We start from the raw sequence: 27,798 nt of genomic DNA on the forward strand, positions 1-27,798 counted from the left end.
CAACCGGATCGCTTCACCTTGGTGCTTTGCCCGAGATCCCCCAAATTCAAGTCGAATTTGGTGTGTACAGCCGTACTGTTGTATTCGTATCTCGTCTCTGCTTTTCTCTCCTCCCCCCACCGTCACCACCTTCGCTGTCTGGCCAATGCTGGGATCTGGGATCCGGTCACCCCCTTCCAGCCTCCTTCCCACTCCTCCCCACCCTCTTCTCTCATCTACACAGCACCCAGCCCCACTCCCACCTACTCAAAGGGTCAAGAGCAAAGACACCCGGAGAAGGCAAGGTCTAGTCCCAGCTCTTCCTAAGGAAGGAGGCCTCGCGAAGGGATTGCGCTGTGAGTGACAACCTTTCAGGAAGCGAGAGAAAAAAAAACAACAAAAATCCAGAGACCGAGCCAGGGCTCTCGGGGACCGCGAAGCTCGCCACTGAATCGAGAGCACCGAGATCTGAAAACAAAGAGCCCAGTCCTGGGACACTCACTGCCTGCCATCGAGGGTATGTAGAGCTGCGGTCGGGAGCTGCCTGTCACTGGCACTGCCGCGCTAGGTGTGCGCCCGGCTTTCGTATTGGTATGCAGCGACCATTTCCCTGCAAGTCGCAAAGGTGGAAGCACTTAAAAGGATTACAGGCGTGATTTGGTGGCCTTTCTGAAAGTTGGTGCCTGAGGAGGAGAAACTGCAGGCTACTGCATGATGGATACAATTCAGCCTCCCAGAGAGTTTGCACCTCTCGCTGGGAAGCCCCTCGGAGTAAACCTCGGAGATCGAGAGCCCTCTGCACGGATAGGTACTCACCGCCATCCTTTCCTACTTTGCCTAATTGAAACCAGTATTCTCGCGTGTAAGGATGTTCTTTGTAGAGCACATAGTTTGGCCGCGGTGGCTTCTATAAGCTCACAGGTGCTAGAGGGTTGTATTTTTGAACTGGATATTTAGCTGTAAGGACGATGATAGAAAGAGTGGTACTGGAGACTAACATACCCTCGGACCCCTTTTCTTGGGGGAGTAAATCGTTAAGTAACTCCAATAAATAGGCCAGGTGGTGGAGCGAAGCCCCTCCCCCAGCGGATCGCTCGTGTTGTAAAGGATAGAAGGAAAATGGCTTGAGCTTTTAATCATTTTCCATTTCTAAACAGACCCATTGTGCGTTTCGCCCGGTGGTAGATTAGAAAAGGACCTCTGGAAGGCTCAGGACTTTTCAGAAAATGAATGATGCAGCATTTTAATTATTTGTTCTAAGGAAGATAATTTTGCTTCCATATTGGAATATTTAATCTTAGATATGGAGAGATTAGTGGGCTCGGAGATCCAGCAAAGCGGAGGGGGAGGTGGGAGGGGGTACAATGGGGAGAAAGGGCTTCTTGTCCTCCCTGTGGACAAACAAATGATGCCCGGGCGCTCGCAGCAGAAAGCGGTCGAAATCCGGGCTCCAGAGCCCTTCATCCCCTAACTTTTAGAGCTCTTCCTATAGCTTAGACACCCTACATTGAGAAAAAGGAAAGGAAAATGGTGAAATAGCCTTTTGGACATGTCCCAGATCAAGAACTTAGGGGGTTGTAGTTCACAGAGAACAGAGAATGATTGCCAAGGGGGCCATTTACTGTCACTGGCAAGCCTCCCAGTTACCCATTGATTCCATCGCATCTTGGGTTCCGATAAGATCCCTGAAACAGTCACCGTCTCTGCACGTTGGGTACAGAAGGTGTTGTGTGGGGGCCGGTGGGGGGGGGCAGATGGTGAAGGAGAAGGGACTGCTCTCGTTCTGAGCTCAGACTGTTAGTGTTGGTCTGCTTCTCGGTTGAGACCCGGAGAAATAGGGTGGGTCTGGAATGTTAAGGGTGTGGAATGTTAGAGAATCCTGACGGCCTGCTTACTTAGTCTCTGACAGCTACTGTGAAGTGGCCGACACAGGTGAGATCATTTCTAATGCAAAATACCATGCGAATATCCGATGACTGACTCTTAAGTAACGTTTTGTTGAGTTAGGTGATTTATATATACTTAGAATGGTAAGAAACTGGTACATAAGTTGGGTTTTGTAAAAAGCGCTTTAAGAAACAATCAGCTCTACGGTCTAACTTTGAGCCCTTGGGCAAGTGAGTCCATTCTTTAGCGACCAGAAAGTACATCCCTTCCCCATGAGTTGGTGACAGGATTGGCGTGTGTTGCGGGGCTGGGGGGCGACATTGTGGAGGCACAGTTCCCGCTGACGAGACTCCTTTGCTGCACACTTGCCTCTCTCCAGCTTCTCTACTAAGGTGCATTTCCTCCCAGCAGGTAGGACTGTAGAACCATCAGGTGAGCCTTTTAAAACTCCTCTTAGAGGATTCTTGTGAGCTCTGGTCTGGTGGCTCCTCTTCACTGAAACGTCTTCCCTCAATCATCCCCACCCTCAGGACTCTCTACCATCCCCTTGCCGATAATATCACGGAGAAATATTTGGGGAGGGGGCGGGGCGGTGGTAGGAAAGAAAAGAAAGAATCTAAACCCTGAAATGCTGCCCCCTATCCCCGTGAGGTCTTTCCTGGTGTAAGAAGTGAAATGTGTCATTGTTACCCAAGTGGTCTGCGTATCCTTCCAGAGCATTGGTTTGTCTCTGGTTTTAGAGAGGTGGCAGCAAACACATAGCTGTTGAATCCAGGGGAAATCGAAGGCTTTGAGCTGCAGCACAACAAAAGGATTCCTGGTGCAAAGAGATCGAAGCAAAATGCAGGAGAAACTCGGTCCAAGTCGCTCAGGCTGCCTGAGCTCTTACTCAGGACACTCAAGCAGAATCAGCTAGATTCAGGTCTTCTGCTCTGGAGACCTGAATTTCCCTTTATCCCAGTCTTTGGAGGGAAGTGAGTGCTGTGAAAAGGATAATTCCGAAGGACAGTCTTACTTTTCAAACTGTCTATACTAGAGAGTAGAGATTTTGGGAACTAGAGGAGCAAACTAGTCAGGCAATGGTTTCCTTTAGAGTTAAAATAAATTAAAAATTAAAAATTAAAAAATGCCTACACCCCTCCCCCAGTCCCAACCAAAGGAACGTTTCCCCTTGGTTGATCTCTTCTTCCTTCTTGTTTTATTCTGACAATTTGTCATCTTGACCCCTTCACTTCTTTTCTCTCCCCTTAAACACACACACACACACACACACACACACACACACACACACACACACACACACTCACACAAACTGTATAGTCACAGCTTCCTAGTGCTCGCGCCCGACCCCATGCTAAGCGCGTTCCCCGTCTTGGAGCTCATTTTGGTGACGTGGAAAGCCGGATCCAGGGTTACAGCACATATTAAAAAAAAAAAAAAAAAAATCCAACGCAAGAGAAGTCCGAGATTCTGCACCGTGATTGAGCCTGCCTTCCTCCCTGCCTTCCTCCCGCCCTCCTTCCAAAGATGCCCAATGATGTGCTGCCGATACCCAGGAAGAGAAGCTACGGCGGTGGCAGCAGCAGCGGCGGCAGCGAAGCTGGAAGCCTGCAGCAGCCCCTTCTCCCTCCTCTATTGAGTGTTCCAAGCGGCAGTTCTGCATTCTAAAGAAACCCATTGAAAGGCCCATTGCATTCCCAGCACGTCTTTAGCTTGCTGCCTTTTATTTTTTTCCCTTGGTCTCCCCCCCCAACCCCCCAACCCCCTTGCCTTCAGCTTCAGCAAAAGGAAGGAAGGGAGAGGGAGAGGGAGAGAGAGAATCCTTAAACTCAAGCTTTTTCTTTTTTTTCCTCCCCGATGTTCAATGCTAAAAAAAAAAAAAAAAAAAATCTCCTGCAAAATAGGTAAGTCAAAGACATCTGGAGCCTTTCTTTTCTAAATCTCAAGGACCTCAAAAACAAGAAAAAGCATTTTTAAAAAAGAATGGTGAAAAGGAAATAACTTAAGTAGATTTTAATATTTTAAAAGGGATACAGGGAAGACTAACTGATACTGCAATGTAACCTCATCTGCCTTCTCTCTTTTTTCATTTAATTGTTTCCAAAAATTGAGTATTGCATGCCTGAGGCAAATTTCTCTTTGCTTTCTTATGGGTTCTCCTTTCCTTACAGCTGTGTACATCATATGCAAGTTGAGTGCGGAGATTTATTCTTTTCACTCTCTCTGTAAATTATACCATTGTGTTTTAAGTTAGAGGGTTGACAAAATATTTCCTTAATGGATGCATCTGTGTGGAAAGAAAATATATGCTAAAATCCGTTTATTTTTATTGATTAAAAACAATTCGATTTTGACTGGTATTTCAGTGACTCAGAAAGGGCAATCTAATAAAACTGCATTATTATAATTTATTTATGTACATATTTTCATATACTGATGATATTAGGCAAGTAAAGAGAGCCAAAGAGGAAGGCTCTGTATTATTAGAATAGTGCACTGTATTTGTTTCTTCTGATGGGAAAAGAACGATGTCTTTCTTTGAAATGTATTTCATGTGATAGATCATCTATCAGCAGGTTAAGAATCCAGGTTTCCACTCTTTCTTGCCTTTAACTACCCAAATCTCCTCTAGCCAACCACCTGCCATTCCATCTTTTTGCAGGGTTCCTCAGTTGATCTCAAAGGCACAGATATACATTCCAAACTAAGCTCTGAAAGTGTTTTAATACAGACACTCCCAGGCTCAGCATCCTTTAGCTGTCACTATCTTTAGCTCTGACAATTGCATGGGCTTGTTCTTTAGAAAGGCTAATCACTCCTAAGGGATTTAAACGGCCAAAATGATACACATATGTAGAAATCATTTAATTAAAGGAGATGTTAATGATCTGCTTGGGCAAAAGGGGTTGGGGTATAGTGTGTTACTGAGCATGCACTATAATTAAGCATATTGTGCTCATTTCTTAAGAGAAATCTTAGGTTTTCCTGAGATACCAATCATCTTATACATCTCAACATCTGATACTGGTCAATGGGCTCATAATTTATCATACTGTTTAATAGCTTTGGGGTATGCCATGTCTTTTTATGAATAGAAACCCATAGTTTAAAGAACACTTTCTTCCATCAGAGTTTCAATCAGATCCATAATAGGCACCTCTGATATCAATATGATTTTTAACAGGCAAACAGCTGTAATGGCCAATGATTGCCATTATTACTGAATCTGCCTACCCCTAAAAGGAATCACTGTATGCAGTTTCCTTGCTTGCTCTAAGAAGCAATGAAGGCTGCTTTTGATTTCATGATATGCCCTTTACCAAATATGGCTTGATTCAGGAAAATGTCATCACATGGTACAATATTTCAGTCTCCTAATTTTAAGATATAGGACATATTAAGCAGGTTGATAGGTTATTTTGAGTGTCAGTTCAACAATTACTAAAGTTTTTATATCACTCTTAAAAAGCCCCACATGTATGAGACAATTAGAATAGAGCATATGACTAAAAGCTAAAAATCTGCATCTTTATTTCTGTTGCAGTTTTGTAATCAACCGCGAACGATGAAACCTTCTATAGCTGAGCTGCTTCACAGAGGGAGAATGCTGTGGATAATTCTTCTAAGCACAATTGCTTTAGGATGGACTACCCCGATTCCCCTGATAGAGGACTCAGAGGAAATAGATGAGCCCTGTTTTGATCCATGCTACTGTGAAGTGAAAGAAAGCCTCTTTCATATACATTGTGACAGCAAAGGATTTACAAATATTAGTCAGATTGCTGAGTTCTGGTCAAGACCTTTTAAACTATATCTGCAGAGGAATTCAATGAGGAAATTGTACACCAATAGTTTTCTTCATTTGAATAATGCTGTGTCCATTAACCTCGGAAACAATGCATTGCAGGACATTCAAACAGGAGCTTTCAATGGTCTTAAGATTTTAAAGAGGCTATATCTACACGAGAACAAACTAGACATCTTCAGAAATGACACCTTCCTTGGCTTGGAAAGTCTGGAATATCTGCAGGCAGATTACAATGTCATTAAACGTATTGAGAGTGGGGCATTTCGGAACCTAAGTAAACTGAGAGTTCTGATTTTAAATGATAATCTCATCCCCATGCTTCCAACCAATTTATTTAAGGCTGTCTCCTTAACCCACTTGGACCTACGTGGAAACAGGTTAAAAGTTCTTTTTTACCGAGGAATGCTAGATCACATTGGCAGAAGCCTGATGGAGCTCCAGCTGGAAGAAAATCCCTGGAACTGTACATGTGAAATTGTGCAATTGAAGAGTTGGCTGGAACGCATTCCTTACACTGCCCTGGTGGGAGACATCACCTGCGAGACTCCTTTCCATTTCCATGGAAAGGACCTGCGAGAAATCAGGAAGACAGAACTCTGTCCCTTGTTGTCTGACTCTGAGGTGGAGGCTAGTTTGGGGATTCCCCACTTGTCATCAAGCAAGGAGAATGCATGGCCAACTAAGCCTTCCTCAATGCTGTCCTCTGTCCATTTTACTGCTTCTTCTGTTGAATACAAGTCCTCAAATAAACAGCCCAAACCCACCAAACAGCCTCGAACACCAAGGCCACCCTCCACATCCCAAGCTTTATACCCTGGTCCAAACCAACCTCCCATTGCTCCTTACCAGACCAGACCACCCATCCCCATTATATGCCCTACTGGGTGTACCTGTAATTTGCACATCAATGACCTTGGCTTGACTGTCAACTGCAAAGAGCGAGGATTTAATAACATTTCTGAACTTCTTCCAAGGCCACTGAATGCTAAGAAACTGTATCTGAGTAGCAATCTGATTCAGAAAATATACCGTTCTGATTTTTGGAATTTCTCTTCCTTGGATCTCTTACATCTAGGGAATAATCGTATTTCTTACGTCCAGGATGGGGCCTTCATCAACCTGCCTAACCTAAAGAGCCTCTTCCTCAATGGCAACGATATCGAGAAGCTGACGCCAGGCATGTTCCGAGGTCTACAGAGTCTGCACTACTTGTATTTTGAGTTCAATGTCATCCGGGAAATCCAGCCTGCGGCTTTCAGCCTCATGCCCAACTTGAAGCTGCTATTCCTCAACAATAACTTGCTGAGAACCCTGCCAACAGATGCCTTTGCAGGCACATCTCTGGCTCGGCTCAACCTGAGGAAGAACTACTTCCTCTACCTTCCTGTGGCTGGTGTCCTGGAACACTTGAACGCCATTGTCCAGATAGACCTCAATGAGAATCCTTGGGACTGTACCTGCGACCTGGTTCCCTTCAAACAGTGGATCGAAACCATCAGCTCAGTCAGCGTGGTGGGTGACGTCCTGTGCAGGAGCCCTGAGAACCTCACCCACCGTGACGTGCGCACTCTCGAGCTGGAAGTTCTTTGCCCAGAGATGCTGCACATCGCGCCAGCTGGAGCGTCCCCAGCTCAGCCTGGAGACTCTCCCCTTGCTGGGGGGCCGACGAGTGCATCACCTTATGAATTCTCAACCCCTGGGGGTCCTGTGCCACTTTCTGTGCTGATTCTCAGCCTGCTGGTTCTGTTTTTTTCAGCAGTCTTCGTGGCTGCAGGCCTCTTTGCCTATGTCCTCCGACGGCGCCGGAAGAAGCTGCCCTTTAGAAGCAAGCGGCAGGAGGGCGTGGACCTCACTGGCATCCAGATGCAATGCCACCGGCTTTTTGAGGATGGTGGAGGTGGTGGAGGTGGAAGTGGAGGTGGGGGACGACCGGCTATGTCTTCCCCAGAGAAGGCCCCTGCTGTGGGTCATGTATACGAGTACATACCCCACCCTGTTACTCAGATGTGCAATAACCCCATCTACAAGCCTCGTGAGGAGGAGGAGGCGGCCATTTCGTCAGTCCAGGAGACAGGGCGTGCAGAACGCGGGGCTCCTGGGACACAACCCCCAGGAATGGGGGAGGGTCTCCTAGGAAGTGAGCAGTTTGCTGAGACACCCAAGGAGAACCACAGCAACTACCGGACATTGCTAGAGAAAGAAAAGGAGTGGGCCCTGGCAGTGTCCAGCTCCCAGCTCAATACCATAGTGACCATGAATCATCGTCACCCTCACCCTCACCACCCAGCCGCCGGTGGGGCGTCAGGGGTAGTTGCGGGAACTGGGGGAGACTTGGCTGGGTTCCGCCACCATGAGAAGAATGGTGGGGTGCTGCTGTTTCCCCCCGGGGGAGGCTGTGGTGGTGGCAGTACGCTACTAGACCGAGAGAGGCCGCCACCGGCCCCCTGCACGGTGGGATTTGTGGACTGTCTCTATGGCACAGTGCCCAAATTAAAGGAACTGCATGTCCACCCTCCTGGCATGCAATACCCAGACTTACAGCAGGACGCCAGGCTCAAAGAAACCCTTCTCTTCTCGGCTGGAAAGGGCTTCACAGACCACCAAACCCAAAAAAGTGATTACCTCGAGTTAAGGGCCAAACTTCAAACCAAGCCGGATTACCTCGAAGTCCTGGAGAAGACAACATATAGGTTCTAACAGAAAAAGAAAATTAAATTAGTGCTTTTTTTTCAAAAGAAAATAAAAAGAAAAAAAATATCCCTTGCTCCCTTTATACTTGTCCCAATAACTCCATTCTCACAAACTCCCCTGCCCTGAACAGAACTGAAACCGCATGATAACTAGAAAATACAGATGTATGCTCTCCCCACTCAGATGTGATTCGGAGGAAGGGCCATACTCAGATCATTAATCAATGAAGTGCCTTCGCAGACTTTTGCCAGCAAATGTTATTATTTTTTTATACTGAAACTTGAGACTTTGACTGTGCCATGTATAAGGTATATTAGGATCGTTGTATTGATCCTAATTAAGTAAAATTCAATGTGTCTTTTTCTTTTCAGTAACTTTTGTTTTTAGTTGTAGTTTTGTTTTGACAGGGAGGGGGGGAAACAAATTGACATTTGTGGCTTTCGTTCCTCTTGCCCTCATGGCACAGATTCTGTACATGTATTAATACTGCAGTTTGCTGCATGCCTGGAAACTGCAAGGCGGGGAGGGAGGGGGCGGGTCTTGCTCGAACGTTCTCACCCACTCGTTTTTCTCTTACACACATACCCACACGCAAATCACAAATCTCTGCACATAGGTCCCTACACCTGCAACCTCTTCCTTCTGGTGTAGGTACACACACACACACGCACACACACACACACACACACAAACACACCCCCCACTCCCATTCAACCCAATCTAATTAGTTCGGGTTCGATCCATTCCTCTCCTCTCCGTAGCTTCACCTTCCCTTCACCCCTAGTGTACAGCTCACAGCGTCTCTCCTCCACCCTGGGAAACGTCATCTTCCAGGATGGAGCCAACTGAAGTGGAGGCCTGGTGGTATAACAGCCGTAGGCACTCACCTAGGATGAACACCTTCTTTGTGACACTTCATCCTGATGCCAAGATTTTTTGGAGAACATCTGCACTTTCTTATATATATATATATATATACATATATATATATAAAATATAAAAAAACATAAAAAAGCAACTGGGTATATATCACTAACGGCTTTGTAGGAAGCACTTTTAATGTTTTCTCTCTCACACACAAAGATTCAAAAGAAATGTGCATATATTTATTCTGTAATTTCAGTGATTATAAATTGTAAAGGTAATGTTTAATCATTGTATAGTGATTATGCGTCTGGTATAGCTTTCTTAATAAAAAGTTTTTGAAAAACATAATACATTATACATAGAGGATACAAAGCTTGAACTTTAAATTCCAGCTATGCCATGACTTTCGTGCTCCCATTTTTCTTTTTTTTTTTGAAAAACTTTCTTTTACTTCTTATACAGAAAGCTAGTTTATTAACAAGTTTGATGCACTGTGATATTGATAAATCTTATAACCCATCATGCCCATCCCATACCAGGATATTATAAGTGGGACATTAAAAAAAAAATCTGATTTATATAGTTCACCTCTTTCTCTTGGATTATGAATTTCAAACTTAGTACTCCAATGATGCATCATTTTTCCTAGGCAGGATGCAATTGGGAGAAAACACAGTAAATATATTGCTAAGAAGTACAGGATTAATTAGGAGGAGATGATCAAGGATCCATGAATTGTATGATAGTTAAAGACATAATAAAGGAAAAGGAAAGTGAAATTGCTATACTTTTTAAAAACGTACACTAAAATTACTTACACACACACACACACACCAACCAATAAAAATATAAGGCCTTGGAGCCAGTTTGTCAGAATTCTGTTATCTGTTGTCACTGTTATATTTTAGCTACTTTTTTTCCCAACCACTTACTGCAACTGGCCCCAAACATGCTTGAACAAAGACAGGATGCTGAAAGAGTTTTTCTTTCTGTATGACACTAAAATATGTTGAACAATTAATCTGACAATAATCCAAGTTATGATCCATTTACATGTGAGCGAAACCAAAGAAAATCGGATTTTTAAGGTGCCAGTATCTTGTTTGTGGAGGAAACTAAACTGATACGAAGAAACTCGAGAGCTTTGAGGCAGGCACTTATCTCATCGGGCCAGTAGAGGACAGCAGAGCTCCAGAGATTCATAGAACCTGTAGCTGCAGAATTAACGCAGTGAGCCCAGTGTTCTCTGCTAGTGTTTCCTCAAGTTGCCCTTAGTAGAAATTATTATTATGCTTTGAATGTAACTCACTACAAGTCACTGATGCCTTACATCACATTTTTTCCATAAAAAAGGAGACTTAGTGGCTTCTAAAACTCCATAACTGATATAAAACTAAGGCATTGTATTTAAAAAGAAAAAAAAAAACCCATGAATGTCTAGAGTAACCTATTTATATATCTCTTGATTAATTATATTTGGGTAATAACATAGATATGCATAAAATAAAAAACACAAGTATATCAATATGAAATGCAACTTTTCAGGGCTACCTTGCATTTGGTACATTATACCTAAACCTTTTGTCCTCCATTATTTGAAGTATATTTTGGAATTAGTTCAGATGAAGAAAAGCCCATGGACATGATTCACTATTTCTCTATAGACAATATTGAAATGCAACTCTTCTTATGCAAGAGGATCAGACCCACTATTAAATAGGTGTCAATCTTCTTTGTTTCTTATTTTCTTTTTACTTTCCCATAAGTCACCTTTTTCATAGTTATCTCACTTTCCTTGTTTTTTCTAATCATCTCTCCATCCTTCACCTGAAGTCTTTTCTTTTTGAGGCACAGAAAGTTAGTATTAACCTTTAAGTGTTTTAATATCAGATTTATGAAGTCCCTCTAAGCTAGTTATTTATCATGTCCCCATTCCTCCTAATCAAATATTTTGATGAATAGTAGAAAGATGTACATAATAAAAATTCAAAGTGCAAAGCTACTTACCATTTCCTTAATAACTGTGCATACATTCATAACATGGCATATTATCAGACTAAAGTACAATTCCTAACAATCCCAGAGCTTTCGACATTTGAAAAATGAGTGTCCATAAACCATATCAAATTATAATGTAATTTGATAATTATAATGTTTATATTTTATTTATTAAATATAGAAAGTAAGATTATCTTGTCTGAAATATAGGTATAAATTTTACCCTTGAATTAGGAGTAAATTTATTTAGTGAAAATAAATTTATATGAGAATGGAATTTTGTATCAAAGGAGGTAATATTTTGCTTCCATAGAGTTTTCTACCCCCTTGGCTAGGCCACTTATTTTAGCTGTGCATTAGAAATACTTAAGTTAGCTTTACATTATAATACCAGATATGTTTTCTTAAAGTACCATGGGTATTAATATAGGTCCTATGATTAGGATTTGTTCTATGTTTTTGCTGCAGTAAAATGATTATTTTTAAGAAAAAGATTACTAATTCACTTCATAGTGCTGGTCAATTAAACTGAAGCAGACCCAGATCTGACAGATGTTTGTTATTATTCTTTGCTATTTTATTACAAACTATAATAATAATATTTGAAAGTAATAAAATGTATTGTAATATCCCTTTAACTATGAGCTGGTGAGTAGAAAATAATTGAAAGTGAAATATTAGTTTGATTCAGTACTAGTTTTAACACATTATTTTTCTATACTGTATTATTATGTGAATGCTTTTATGTTATTTAAAAAGCTGTATTATTTCATCTAATTGCAAAATACTAAAAAATATAAGGATGATGACCACCATATTTTAAATAAAAGTTTAGAGAGAGATCACAAGAAAAGTTTAATTATTGAGCTTGAAAAGTTTTTTTTTTTTCCTTACCTAGGAATATTGGTTTTAAACCCTTGTTATCTGCAAAGAATATTTATGTTTAGATTATGAAAATTGATAATGCAATTGCAGAACATAAGGATTTTTCATTAACCATTGCAACACATTATTTTGATTCATTTAGTGTAAATTCATTGTTCATACAGTACTATCCTTTTGCAATTATGTTGTCTAAGCCAATAAATGTTGCATTTTTGTAAAATGGCTATGACAAAGGAATGATTAACAAAATGCTCCACAAAATGTAAGACATATGACTGTAACGAGTCAAGATAATATGAGAGGAAATGGTAATAAAAAGACCTCATCTTAAGTCATTTGAGCAATTTGAATTTGAGCTTAGACATTTATAACTTATACTTAGCTCAAAATCCTCAACTGTGAAAATTCAGGTAAACAGAACATAAATCTCACGAATTTCACTATATAAGTATTCTGTTTAATAAATATACTATATGCCTTTTAAAAGAAATAAGAGCGATAACACATGTATAATTGGGCAATCATGTGTGTGTTTATATAAATATAGTACTATTATATATGTATATACACTGTATATACATGTATATAGTTTATATATGCTGGATTATACTTACATGTAAATTATGGATTTTTTTCTTTCACGTATAACAATTTCAGTTTTATGCATTTATTTTCCTTGCTTCTGTCTAGCTATGTACAAGTGAAGCTGGATGAAATTATAAGTCTTCACTTTGGGAATATTCACATGTAAGAAGTAACTCTGCAATTACTATTTCTGAATTTAAAAGTCTTTTATCTTCCAATTTTTTTCATTTTATTATTTAAGTCATAGGGGACAAATCTCAGTCAAACTGTGAGTTAAGTCCTCACAGTAAAGAAACTAATCTCTTATAAATATGCAACATAAGTCAAATGAAAAACAATTGAACATTTTTCATTTTTCTATTTCTAGAATAAATTTTGCAGGTGAAAACAATTTCAGCAGCTTTATTAATTTGATTAAGACCTTTGTAATTTATTTAGGTATGTAGAAAAAGTGCAATCTTGAAGGTAAATATAAGAGATGTAAAGAACCTATTTAAGACATTCATCATCCTATTTTACTTCTTTTAATATCATCCTTCATTTATAATATATAATACTAGTAATAATAATAACAAACAGAGATGATCACTTCTAGTATGATTTTATATGAATTGAAGGGGAAGATTTTTCATATAAGAAAGCAGGTGTACACCAGGGGCTGCTAGTTGTGAAGAGGTAATGGTTTGACTACCTTCTTTAATTCTGATAATATTTGCTCCTGAAAATAATACATGCATTTTTGAGAATATGTATTGTTTCTTCTCTATTGCACAGATACAGATGATTTTTCACATGATTTTTAAATTTTAATAGAAAATAATACTCGTGGTGAACTTTAAAGATATATAGCCAGGAAGGCATTATAATAAATTATGTGTGACCCAAACCCTCCAATATCTTCAAACATTAAAAGACAGATGAACATTAGTAAAAAGAAGGCTTTCTTCATTAACACCCAGTGACAAAAAGGCCCAGCATACCTAATTAAATATTTCTTTAATGTATCAGTTCATCCACTTGTTTATGAGTAGTATAATGAACTGATAGACTTCGCAATGTATTCAAATGTATCAAAATCAAACACGTTTCATCAAAAAGAATGTGCTAATAACCAGTACAAACAAACCTGGGTACTTTAGTTTAATTCAACTGTAATAATTAGCAGGCCATTCTCTTGATGAGGAAAGGTACCACATTACCTATATTGCATTATATGTGAATACAGGGCTTTTGTGCTTTTGACCCATTTTACTAGGATCTTTTAGGGTTTAGAGTTTATTTGCATGATGAAAGGCTACATAATGATTTTTGGTAGAATTTAAAACAAAAGCATAACTTGCCTAACCTGGGGGTGGCAAAGTTAGCTCTGAAAAAAAATGCTGAAACAAAAATGTCATTTGATTATGTGAAGGAATGGAAAGAAGTTCTCTTCTCCCTCCTGGTCCTATTCCTTTCACTATTCCTGACAGTCTTGCTTCTACTTCTGTTTCTGACTCAGTACCAAGATATTCTTGTGACTAAGGGCACATTCATTGAGCTCAAATTAGGTGCCAAGACAAGATCAGGGAATGATGAGAATCCCCGCACCTAATGACAAAATGTTCAATTCACTTATCTTGTACCTTAAGCTGAGAAAATAATCCAGTGTATCTCACTTCATTGTGAAATCATTTATAAGTCCAGTGAAAAAATCAGAACCTAAAATAATAAATTTAGAACCACTTCTGGAGATCGAGAGAATCAGCAAATGCTTTAAAAATATGGAACCTATCTTTAAAATCTCAAAGCCTTGTTTTTCCTCCTCTGAAATGCCCTTTGTCTTTGACATGGCATCCAAAATACTGGTTTAATCAAAATTAAAATTAAAATGTAAAATATTTGTATTAAGACGCCCTCTTCCTACTGGAATCCATATATTTTCAGTAGACTTTCCTTATTTGCAATGTAGACTTTCTGACTATTCAGCTGTAATATTGTTGCTTGGAATTCTAAGGTTGTTTTCCCCACAGAATTGTGGTAAAACAATTTATTTTAAAATGTCTCTATTTTTTTTTGGCCTGCCATAACTAACTTTAAAATAAAACAATTCTGTCAATATGTAAACTATTAACCATATACTGTAATTTGAAGGAAAAAAAAGAAACCCCGAAAGTCTATCTAAATTGAACATTTTATATGTATTAAACTGAGGTGGGATTTTTTTACCTACTTGCGCTCTTCTTCAAAAGATTTGGATTCAAAAGTGAAATCCGCTCCTTTATTTCTAATTAACAGTTTATTAGATGCTTTATTTTTCCAGCTGGTAATAAAAGGGAGGTGGGTAAAGAAAATGTTAACAGATATAATAATCTGTCTGTGGAATAATTAGACCCATGAATCTCTCATTTTTTTCTTTAGTAAACCTTCCTCAACAAGAAGGAAAATGGAAGGAGAAGGGAAAAAATGAAAAATGCTTTTCCTTTTCGAAGATCATTTGATAAAGGCTTAATGGAGAAAGTCTGAACTAGACTTTCATATTAACCTTTCAGTGTTCTATCTTTGGAAGAATTAAACCCCATAGTAGGTTCACTATGTCTTCCAGCATGATTCTAAGACACTTCAATTTCTATCAGTTAACATAGTCATTGGACATGAAATCAACCCTTAACAGTAACTAAAGCAAATATAATTAAAAGTAAATAAATTTTTTGTGTGTATATGTCAATCCCAATCTCCCAATTTATCCCTCCCCTCCCTTACCCCCAGTAACCATAATTTTTTTTTTTTTTTTAATGTTTGCTTATTTATTTATTTATTTATTTATGGCTGTGTTGGGTCTTCGTTTCTGTGCCAGGGCTTTCTCTAGTTGTGGCAAGCGGGGGCCACTCTTCATCGCGGTGTGCGGGCCTCTCACTATCGCGGCCTCCCTTGTTGCAGAGCACAGGCTCCAGACACGCAGGCTCAGTAATTGTGGCTCACGGGCCCAGTTGCTCCACGGCATGTGGGATCTTCCCAGACCAGGGCTCGAACCTGTGTCCTCTGCATTGGCAGGCAGATTCTCAACCACTGCGCCACCAGGGAAGCCCCATAAATTTGTTTTCTACATCTGTAACTCTATTTCTGTTTTGTAGATAAGTTCATTTGTACCCTTTTTTTAGATACCACATATAAGTGATATCACATGATATTTGTCTTTCTTTGTCTGACTGACCTCACTATGACAAACTCTAGATCCATCCATGTTGCTGCAAATGGTATTATTTTGTTCTTTTTTATGGCTGAGTAATATTCCATTGTATATATGTACCACATCTTCTTTATCTATTCCTCTGTCGATGGACATTTAGGTTGCTTCCATGTCCTGGCTATTGTAAATAGTGCTGCAATGAACACTGGGGTGCATGTATCTTTTCGAATTATGGTTTTCTCTGGATATATGCCCAGGAGTGGGATTGCTGGATCATATGGTAGCTCTATTTTTAGTTTTTTAAGGAATATCCATACTGTTCTCCATAGTGGTTGTACCAATTTACATTCCCACCAACAGTGCAAGAGGGTTCCCTTTTCTCCATATCCTCTCCAGCATTTATTGTTTGTAGACTTTTTGATGATGGCCTTTCTGACTGGTGTGAGGTGATACCTCATTGTAGTTTTGATTTGCATTTCTCTAATAATTAGTGATGTTGAGCATTTTTTCATGTGCTTTTTAGCCATCTGTATGTCTTCTTTGGAGAAATGTCCATTTAGATCTTCTGCCCATTTTTTGATTGGGTTGTTTGTTTTTTTGATATTGAGCTGCATGAGCTGTTTGTATATTTTGGAGATTAATCCCTTGTTGGTTGCTTCATTTGCAAATATTTTCTCCCATTCTGAGGGTTGTCTTTTCATTTTGTTTATGGTTTCCTTTGCTGTGCAAAAGCTTTTAAGTTTAATTAGGTCCCATTTGTTTATTTTTGTTTTTATTTTCATTACTCTTGGAGGTGGATCGAAAAAGATCTTGCTGCAATTTACGTCAAAGAGAGTTCTGCCTATGTTTCCCTCTTAAGTGTTTTGTAGCATCTGGCCTTACATTTAGATCTTTAATCCATTTTGAGTTTATTTCTGTGTATGGTGTTAGGGAGTGTTAAAAGTAAATTTTAATGCAAAAGAAATCACAAGGATAAACTGAGGCAACAGTGCAAACTAAGACATTTAGCTTAGTTCATGGTACAGATGTGTAAAATGAATTATAAAAGTCCTCTCTTTTTTTTTAATTAGTAGTTTTTCCAAATAATACATAACTCATTATGCCACAGTTAATTTTGAGGCCACGTTAACATAACTTTTTTGTTTGCCCCATATCAGAATTTATTTAAGGAAGACAACCCAGTTATTAATATTTATTTAAGAAAATAATTATTTATTAAAAATTTACTATAATTTGTCATATAATATATCCCACAGCTGTGACTATTCCAGAGCCAAATATATGTAGTTTAAAACAATTTTTATTATCTATAATATTGTTCTTCTCTATTGGTATTTATGATTTGAATTTTATCAGTCTAAATGATATTGAAATTGCTCCTTAATTTGGATCATATACTCTTCTCTCTTTATAAATGTAGATAACTGATAGCTGAACATTGCTTAACTGAATTCTAATATATATATTCTGTATATATGTAAATATAATATATACACACATATATATGGATTTTATTTACTAACAACTTTATCAAATAAATTTGCATAATGCATCACTGCACAGGTGAAATTTTAAAATGATTTAAATTTAAGGTTCAAAATGGGGTAAGATATAGTGTGGAATGCTGAACAATACATAAAATCTAGTTGCTAAAGTTTTATTTGTTAATTGAACCAGGCTTAAGTTTGACAATAAATCACTTCTCTTCCCATGTTAATTCAAATATGGCCACCCCGTTCCGAGATAATACATTCACTACTCCTACCGCATTTCAAAAAAATAAATTAGCATTTCTATAAATCATTGTGCCTTAAAGAAGGGCAGGTAGAGATATCAATTCTGGGGAACTTCTCCTCTGCCTATCCTAACTTCAACATGCACAGCTCCACTCTTATTTCCACTGCAAGGGGCATCACAGAATGGTAATAAACAAATATGTATTGCAAACAGAAAATGAAGAGAGAGAGAAGACAGTGTGTAGTCAGTTGGAAAAAGCTCCTAAGGTAGTTCTGATATGCTCACTCATCAACCCCCACTTTGAAAACTACTGTTCCCAGCAAGTATCTTTAGTTGCATCCAAGCAAATACTTTATCTTTCAGTATATGCAATTTGCTAATTTCCATGTTTGTACAAATCACTGTGGTTATTCTTTTATCTTCTGAAAATACACATCTCTCATGGGCATCAAAATTTAGTTTCAAGTTTCCTTCATCCAGTAGGCCTTTATTGATACAGTAAACAAAATTTTGATATTCTCTCAAACACTTATGCACACTATTTATTCTATGCTGATTTAGATAAAATATGTTGGAATATTTTACCCTCAGTGTCCTTCAGTCATTTTGCCTGTCTGTACCAAGAATTCTGGCTTTTCCATTATATTATAAGTACTTGAAAATACAGACTCTCTTCAAGGTCTTCTGTAGCCCAGTGTCTAGGACCATATTTTGCACAGCTATGGAAAATATATTCTGAACAAACTTCAGAGTTTCATGGATCTTATCTTGTTTCTAGCATAGCCACAGTACTACCTTTTTTTCCCCCATTATTTCTAACACACAGCCTTAATAACAATAGACAGTATGTAAATATTTATTGACTAAATGAATGAACAGAGTTTTAAAATATGTATGGTCTATGCATTCTTTCAAAAGTTGATAGACCTTTGGTATGTAACCCAGAGAAAAGATGAAAAGGGATAGAGAGGGTTGGAGTGTGGAAGAGGCAGCAAGAAGTGTTACAGTATGGGAAATGTAATAACTTCTTGTACTTTTCTTGGATTTCTTTATTAGTAATATACACACTGACCTCAAGGAAATAAGATTGAGGAAACTGAGTAGTGTGAGTATGTCTCTGGGGAGAAAATAATGAAAAGGAAGGAAGGAAGGGAGGAGCTCTAAAACTTAGTTTTATCTTCCTCAACAGCAGCCAAAGCAAAGGAGTTTGCCTGGTAGTATGCAGATGTGGCATTAGTGAAGCTTGTGCTCAGTTGTTTAAATGCTTATAAATAAGAGCAATAATTTAATAGACTTCGTTGATGTCTTCTTTGTTATGATTGCTTAACTGGTGGTTCTACCACTTTACTGAAAATTCTATTGGAAAGTAAATCCAGCCAAGAGTATTAAATAAAACAGGGCACACATACAAGTATTATACGAACTACCTTCCTTTAGAGAGATGTTCAATTTAAATTTTTTATTTCTTCTATACCAGCCAAATATACAAGATTTCACACTTAGAGTGACAGAATATGACTATCTCTATTCATATATTTCAGCCTCTGATCCTGTTGTGGACAAAGGTGAGGTAAATCTAGCTGATGAATGAAGAAGTGCATGGATCATCATATGAATGAATATATAAAATGTATTTCTATCTTACAAGATGCAAATATTAATGTATAGCTAACCACATTTTCACTTAGGTAATGTGAGACTTTAAAAAGAGAAAAAAATCATCTGTGTTCTTACTAACGTTTAAATCTTGAAATGCTACTATGATCATATTCTCCTCTATCTTACCAAAGGATATAATAAACTAACCAATGAGAATTTAGTTTAGTAAATTTAACCCAAAAATAAACATGTAAGGCAAATACAAAGACATGCTTTTAAAATAATTTGCAGACATTTATTTCATTTATTTTCATTAAAGCTATGGATATGCCTATGGAAATTCAGAGTTCTTTTTGGGTATCTGGAAGCTTGCTATTGTGGTGCTACACCTTAGCTGGCTTTAGTGTAGCACCAAAGCAAAGTCTTGGATGTTTGTATTAAAATTGTATATTCTTGTTGGCATTTTATGCTGTCTTTGAAAAAAATGATCCTAAATTGTACATTTATATATCTTGCTTATTAAATAGAATCAGGGATGTAGAGATGAATTCTTCAAATGTAAAGTAAGCTTATATAAAATTAAAATATAAAAACATGATATTTAGGACTATTTAATATATTAGAATTTTAAAGTGAAATCTTCATGTGTATAGATATGTGTACCGATATTCCACATACTTTTATTACTATTTCCATGAACAAAAATGCTATACTCATATATAAAAAAGTTAATATACAACTTACAAAAGCTATGAACATGAGATACAAATTGAGTTGTATATCTTGACCCACTGTAAAAGTTAGTAAGCATATCAACTTGAATTTTTCTGAATAACCAACTGTGTAAAAACATGATGTTATATGGAGGGCAGATATGGTAATAATTAATAACTCCTAGGGAAAGCTTTCCCATGCCTTAAAAATGCTCACAAACTGTAAACTTCATTGGCACTTTACAGCATGCTGATATCTAAGAAACATAAAAAGACTTTTGCACCTCCTATTAAAATGTATTTTTTATTTGATTGCTTATATTCTGAAATTGTGATATGATTAGATTTGTTTTAAATAGTTGAGGATCTCCTATCACTGTGGTATGTAGATTCTGCTCTGAGTCAGTATTATTTTATTATGGACTATGCTCTTATCTTAAAAGGCGAAAATGTCAAAACAAATGTAAAATATAAAAAACAAAATCCAACAACGATGAATCTTTGCTAAATGAGTACTGTAAGGAGTTAGATTTCCTCGGCCTCCTGCTATTAACAGTTGAAGCGATGACTAGATAAGAAAAAGACTACTGTAGTTTGCAATCTCATCCTTTTGTCCAAGTTTCTCCACTAAAGCTACTATGGTTCAATAGAAAGCTAAGTCTAATGAGGATCCCACAGATAACCAGAGATAATAGGTCTCACTGCTAAATGCCTTTCCCCCTGTGAAAATGGAACTCGGTATGTTAGAGCTCCTTGACCTAATACGAAGATAAGCAGGCTATAATAATACAGCTTGAAAATCCTTGAAGTTTTTTTACATAGTTTTAGTTCCCCATTACACTCTAGAATGTGGAATGGGGCTAAACTTTAAAGGATGTCTTCATGATCCAGCTATTGCTTCATAAGGAAGGGGAGGCTGAAGCTCCATATGTGGAACGTGGGACCACTGCTAATGACCATTTTGATAGTGCATCCTTTTGAAGGTACATCCCATTAAGACATCATGGTGAAGGCAATTGTGACCACTGCAATAACCTCTCTGGAAGACTTTTTCTCATACCTTGAGAAAAATCTCAGACACCGCATTGTAGCTGAAAAGCAGAAAAAAAACTTTTCCTTTTCCTCACTCTCCTACCTATTAGTTTAGTTGATATTGATAAACATTTCTCAGGATTTTGAATCAGACTGAATTTACACCATGAATGGGATATATGCAAAGATGGGAGACAATGACTTCTTTGTGATACGTGCTGAATTCATGGCTCACATAGAGAACCCAGTAGTAAAATGCTTAAGAGATATTGAATTCTGTCAGATCTGGGTGAGAATCCCTGTTCAGCCATTAATACCTACATAATCTTGGACAGGTTGTTTTAATCTTTTTGAGCTGCTTAAAATCTCTAAGTTGGGGGCTTCCCTGGTGGCGCAGTGGTTGAGAATCTGCCTGCCAATGCAGGGGACACGGGTTCGAGCCCTGATCTGGGAAGATACCACATGTCGCGGAGCAACTAGGCCCATAAGCCACAATTACTGAGCCTGCGTGTCTGGAGCCTGTGCTCCGCCACAAGAGAGGCCGCGATAGTGAGAGGCCCGCACACCGCGATGAAGAGTGGCCCCCGCTTGCCGCAACTAGAGAAAGCCCTGGCACAGAACGAAGACCCAACACAGCCATAAATTAAAAAAAAAAAAAAAAAAATCTCTAAGTTGTATGATTTATATTATTAGAAGATCACTCTAGCAACTGTGAAGACTGGACTGAAGGGGGCTAGACAGCAGCTAAGAAAACAGTTTGGGTTTATAAAAATATTTTTCTTTGCAATAATTTTAGATGTACAGAAAAGTTGCAAAGATAGTAAAGAGAGTTCCCTGTGTATCATTCAGTCAGGCTCCCCTAACGTTAACATCTCACATACTGATGGGGCCTTTGTCAAAACTAAAAATTGGTACAACACTGCTAGCTAAACTACATACTTTATATTTCAACAGGTTTGTTTTTGTTTTTGTTTTTTTTTCACTAATTCCCTTTTTTCTGTTCTAGGAGCCAACTCAGGATATCATATTGCATTTAATAGTGTTGCTTTTACTTTTTTATTTTTTTTCCCACATTCCAGCCTAAAGATACTGGTAGCAGTGAAGAAGGAAGAAAGCAGATGTGAAACATATGCTGAAGCTAGAAACGATGGGTGAGATTACTAATAGATATAAGTCGTGAAGCAAAGGAAAGAATCAAGGATGATTTGCACCTTCTGGCTTGAAGAACTGAGTGGATGGTGGTGACTTTTATTAAGACAGGTGACTGGAGGGAGGGTGGGATTGAAAACATGTTTAGAATGAAAATCATGAGTTTCATGTTAGACTTGTTAAGATGTGAGTATTAGCAATAATATACATAAAACATTTAGATCAATGTTGCCACAAAGTCTGTATTCAATAAATGATGGCCATTATGAAATTATTATTATCATAATCATCATTATCCTTTTTTTCATTATCACCATTATTATCATCAGGAAGGAATTTCAATATTGCTTCAGGTTGCAAAGAAATTTTCTATCAAAGTGACAGTGAGAGAGGCATTCCTGTTTGGTTCTACACTTTTCTCTGTACAGTGTTTTCAGAGACCTATCCAACGGAAGTGTAAGCTGGAAATGCCAGGTCTTGTTTGGGGCTGCAGAAGGATATGCATATAACATTCCCTAACTAGGGGCCCTATAGTACAAAGTGCTCCGCTGTAAAATCCCAAGTTGAGAGAGTACTACACAACTTGAACAAAGGCATAGAGGTATAAAAGGGAACAAAATGTTAAGAAAATGGAAGAGGTTTGGTGAGTTGAAGGGAATGGTTAAAGATGGTACTAGTAAGGCAAATTGGGGTCATGGTGAGAAGGGCTTAAATGCATACTAAGGAGTTTGGAATTTATCCCAGTAGAGGGGAGAGTATATAATTTTGTAATATCAAGATCTTCCTCAGTGGGAAAACTATATCAATGTAATAATGGAATTCTAACGTAAAAAATCCTTATAAGGAACATGATTTCCTATGTTTAGTCCATTGCTAACCATAGTGCTTTTCAGAGTAGCAAGAATGGATATTTGGAGGATGAGAATGGTGAATTTAGCAAAAGGAGTCACTTTTGCTTTTGATAGAAATATTTAGTAGATTCCTATGCTGGAAAAGGCCCAGGGCTGCTGTAAAGGTTCAATTATGATGTGCCTTTCCTTTGTCAATCTTAAACCATTCTCTTCAAGTCAGAGAGAGAGAAGACTAACGTGCCAAAAATACAGGACTGATCTTAATCTCTGGAGGATGGTAGAATATTATAGATCCTAGCGTAAGTTTTATCCAGTGCAAAATAACAGAAGTAAATTCTGGCTGAGCTAAAAAATGAGGCATTTTCAGGGTAAGAAAGGGCAGTATCTCTTCATGATGCTATAAGTATACTTTCGTTGTGCTGTACATAGCCAAAATACCCAGAATTTACAAGTATCAGCATATATCTAGCCTTTATCCAATGATAAGCTATTCTGACTGGAATTGTATGTTACATTTAATCTTGTAGCAGGTTCATGTTACATGTGCCTTGAACATCAAAGAGCGACAAAAGGGCAGATTCAATGTACTATTGGATGTAAAAATAGGAAATGATTTGTATATATACTAAAATATTAACAATTAAGAGTTATTCTGCCATTCATTAGATGGAAGGTGGGTGCATGTAAGTTGGTAGAATAAAATCAAACAAAGGAGCAAAGATTTCTTCATAACTATGAATAATCTTTCATACTCTATTCATATTTCCCCAATGCTGGCATCATTGGGCATTAGACATATTACCTAGAATTATTTCATTGTGTTGACATAGGTCCTGAGACTCAGATTCTTCAGTGTAAATAATGCAGAAAGTACTGGAGCTGACTTCACCATGGGGCCTTATATGTATCTTTTATTAGATCTGCTTATATTTTATTCTTTGAACACATGTGCATGCTAAGCAGTAGAGATAATAAATAAGGTTGAAAGCAGTCACAAACAAGGGAATGTTATTAAGAAAATGAATGTTTTCATTTAGAATTAGCATGGTAGAATCCAGCCATGAATCCCATTAGAAGATTTAGTCCTTTAACTGCAGCCCCTGGGGACAGACAAAATGCCAATAAAGATTGACTTCACATACATATATGAAGGAGGAGAGTGTGAATGCTTAGAAACACTCCCATGTCTTCCTTGTTCAAAGGGTTGTTTAATCTTGTTGGTGTTATTTGAAACGATGGTTTCAACTCTCTGCTTTTCTTTTCCTGTGCAGACACAGCCATCACAGTGCTGAGTGGAGAATCTACTGTTTTCATAATTTAAGTATTGTTAGAATAGAAATAGGAGAAGAGCCTTCAGTAATGTATGTACCATTTAAAAATATGTTTGGAAGTTCTCTAAAAAAGCTTCTATACGTTTCTTCCTTAAAGTAAGAGATGTAATCTTTAAAGGCTTAATTCTGAATGACTTCTTTAACACTGTTGTCTGTGATACTGATGCCTGATTTTTCTCAGTTACACTTAGTCCAGTTTCTGCACTAGTAATTTTTGCCCTATTTGTACTTTTTCTTGTTTTGAGTGAAGAATCTAATTTTATAAGTTTAAATTTTAAACCTGCTATAAAACAGTCAACAAAGTGGCAGGAATTTTATGAATAAAATGATATAACATGATGCTTCCTAAATGATGTTTAAAATATGACTTTTAGGTGTCTGTTCCAGGAATGATACAAAGTTACTTACCAAGAAGTTGGTGAGGTACTGACAAGAATATACAGTATCATATTTTGCATAGGGCTATTGAACATCTGCTTCAAGGCAAGTCACTGTGAATACAAACCATATTATCTCAAGGAAATGACAGACTAGTTTTGGGAGATGTGACTTACACATGCAAATTATTTAAAGATACTAAAAACTATTGCTATAGATATAACGCACTATAGGAATTATTCACTGTGAATACAAACTATATTATCTCAAGGAAATGACAGACTAGTTTTGGGAGATGTGACTTACACATGCAAGTTATTTAAAGGTATTAAAAACTATTGCTATAGATATAACACACTATAGGAATTAAGAAGGAGTTAATTACTGTTTGGTACTGTTTGATACCTTAATATTTAATCTGATGTCCTCAACACCCAGGTCAGCCCTGAATGAGGACCTTTTGAAATGCTGAAGAACACAGCCTTAGCTCCCTGTTCACAGCTCATTTCTGTTTCAGTTTGTATTAGCTTGAATCAACTATTAAGTGTGTAGAATAGCAAAGTCTGTAAAGTATTTGAGGGAAAATATTAACCATGATTCTACACTTAAGAGTCCTGAGCTTCAGAATCACTTAATGATACAGTTATAATTATTCAAACTCTTGCATTTTTTTAAAGTGTTCTAGATTTAGAAAAATGCTGACTTGTTCAAACAACTGCATCTGAAATCATTACACTCCTTTTGCAAGAAAAAAAAAATAATCTCATATCATCATGGTTTAAAATATTCATTTAAGCATATGTTATGGAAATAAACTCCAGCTCCCTGAATTTGGTTGTACTGCCATCTTTATCTCTGAACTGATGTATAATCATTATTTCCATGCAGCCTTTTGTGAATGGTAGGAAAGGACTCGCATTGCTATGAAACAATGGCTGAGGTTATAGTGGTTGTACAGTTGGGAATCAGGTCAGGTTTTTCCAGACTCTTCTAGGTTGTTAACACTGCTCTCATCAGTCTGCACATATTCTACTAATTTCAATAAATAATTATTGATCTCTGCAATAAATCTATAGGAGTCAGCAATATTCTGCTCCTTAGAACTTAAAAAAGAGTAAAAATCATAAACATAATACAATCAGTTCATAATGGAAAATGTTATCCATCTGCAGAATAACTCAGACAGTTGTTTCTGTTGAGGAGTTTCTTATATAATCATATTTGGTCAGAATGATTTAGGTGTAGTCTCAGGAATCCACAGGAGGAAAAGGACAGCCTATTGATTTTTATAACCCAAATATTTCTGGAATTATTTCTATCCATCTCTAAGAAACCACCTTTAAGCCATCATAATTTATTCTTGAACTAAAGTAATAGCTAATTATTCTAACAATTTTTACTCTTGACCCTACCCCCATAAATACCTTATCAAGAGCCGCCAAACTGATAATTTTTAAGTGCAATTCTAATTAGTTTCTTCCTTGCTTAAAAGCCCTTCAACAACTTCTTATAAAGTCCAAAATCTGTAATATATTCAGGAATGCCCAGCATGGTCTTCACCTCCCAAATCCTCACCTCCACCCCTCATTATTTATCATTCTTTCCCTCATTCACTAAGCTTCAGTGCATCTACTCTCTATTATTTACTTAAAATACGCAGGTTATTTCCCACCTAAGGACCTTGTTCCATGTCCCCACTGCCTAAAATCTCTTTCTCTACTTCTCTGTCGTGTCCATGCTATAAATCTTTTAAGTCCTATCTTAAAAATCACTTCCACAGGAAAGCCTTCCTTGACTTCCCACAGAAAACTGGGTCCTCTATATTGCAGTCTCACAACCCCTTAATTTTTCTTCAGAGTCATGAAAGCACTTGTAATTAATTTTTGTGTGATTACCTCTTCAATAACTGACTCCATCACTAAACTATAAGTTCAGTGAGGGCAGAAACTATGTCTGCCTTGTTAATGGGTGTCTTCACTGATTTACTTGGTACTTAGCACATGGTCTGTGTTGAATAAATATTTTTAAATGAATTAATCAATGAATAAATGAAAACTAAAACCTAGTCAAGTTCGAGGAAGAACTATTAAAACCAAAGACTAACTAAAGGAAGTCAATGAGCAAGAACTTATCACTGCTTCACCAACACTGCATCAGGAATGCAGGTGCCTCCTGAGGAAACACCACAGTTAAGGGTCCTGCTATGAATCAGAATGAATTACCATTAAGATTATCCAGCTACTACCCTTGCTTGATTCTATGCTCATCAAACAATACTCTCTTTTCAATTTTTTCTTTCCTTGTTATTTTTTCAGAAAGAAATGCCACTGTGAAACATGGAACTATCCTGATCTCTATGACATACTTCTCACTGTAAATAAAAGATATTGATAGTCCAGTTTATACATAATCCCTTATTAATTGAGTTAATATGAGTCAGTCTCACAAAGCTAAATACCTCTCCCCTGGGGGACAGAGTGGGGAAGAGCTAAGAAAACAGAATTTTGAAGAAAGCAATCCACTCAAGACTGCAGTGGACCTTAAATCAAAGGCATGAGCACAATCTGTTCTAGTAAAAAAAAAAATTTAATGTCTAGAAGGGACTTCAAGTATATAGAATAGAAACTGTTATAAATGCAGGATACAGAGCTAAGAATTCAATAGCCAAAGCAATAAAAATGAGAGGAGACTGAGTAGAACTAAAGAGTGTCTTGGGAAAATTGTATGCCACAAACACTGTTGCTCATAGTACCAGAAGTAGTACGTTGTGGCTGCTTGGTCAGCTGCATTTAAAGCACAGCAGGCATGAGCGACACTAAGGACTGGACACAAATGCAGCATCACAGCAAGTCTAAAAGTATGCCAGTTAAAAACTGATCAACCTCTCTAGGGAGGCAGGAGAATGTGGAGTCACGGTGTGTTGATTAAGAGATGGGATCTAGAGTTAGAATGCCTATACCGAGTCCCAGACTTCCATATAGCTATGTGACCTTGGGCAAGTGACTTTATGTTGTTAAGCATTAGTTTGCCTTTCTATAAAATGGTAATAATAATAATAGTACCAACTTGTGAAAATCAGATGGGAATTTATGTATACACTGCTATTTAGCACAGTTCATGGGACAAAATAATGCTTTGTAAC

The 27,798-nt window shown here is 37.8% G+C and overlaps 1 protein-coding gene across 1 annotated transcript; it reads left to right on the forward strand.

Annotated features, from left to right (window-relative positions):
• SLITRK3 (SLIT and NTRK like family member 3) lies at positions 1–27,731 on the forward strand. Its single transcript, XM_082392416.1, has 2 exons — positions 1–787; positions 5,411–27,731. Exon 2 carries the CDS (start codon positions 5,432–5,434, stop codon positions 8,369–8,371), a length of 2,940 nt encoding a protein of 979 aa, XP_082248542.1. The 5' UTR covers positions 1–787; positions 5,411–5,431; the 3' UTR covers positions 8,372–27,731.
• The last annotated feature ends 67 nt before the right edge of the window (positions 27,732–27,798 follow it).

Source organism: Balaenoptera borealis, assembly GCF_965194805.1.
Source record: "Balaenoptera borealis genome assembly, chromosome: 5".
In the NCBI taxonomy this organism is placed as follows: domain Eukaryota; kingdom Metazoa; phylum Chordata; class Mammalia; order Artiodactyla; family Balaenopteridae; genus Balaenoptera; species Balaenoptera borealis.

Excerpts from the sequence above, each read along its gene's own strand:
- SLITRK3 (XM_082392416.1), top strand. The coding sequence starts at position 5,432 with ATGAAACCTTCTATAGCTGAGCTGCTTCACAGAGGGAGAATGCTGTGG.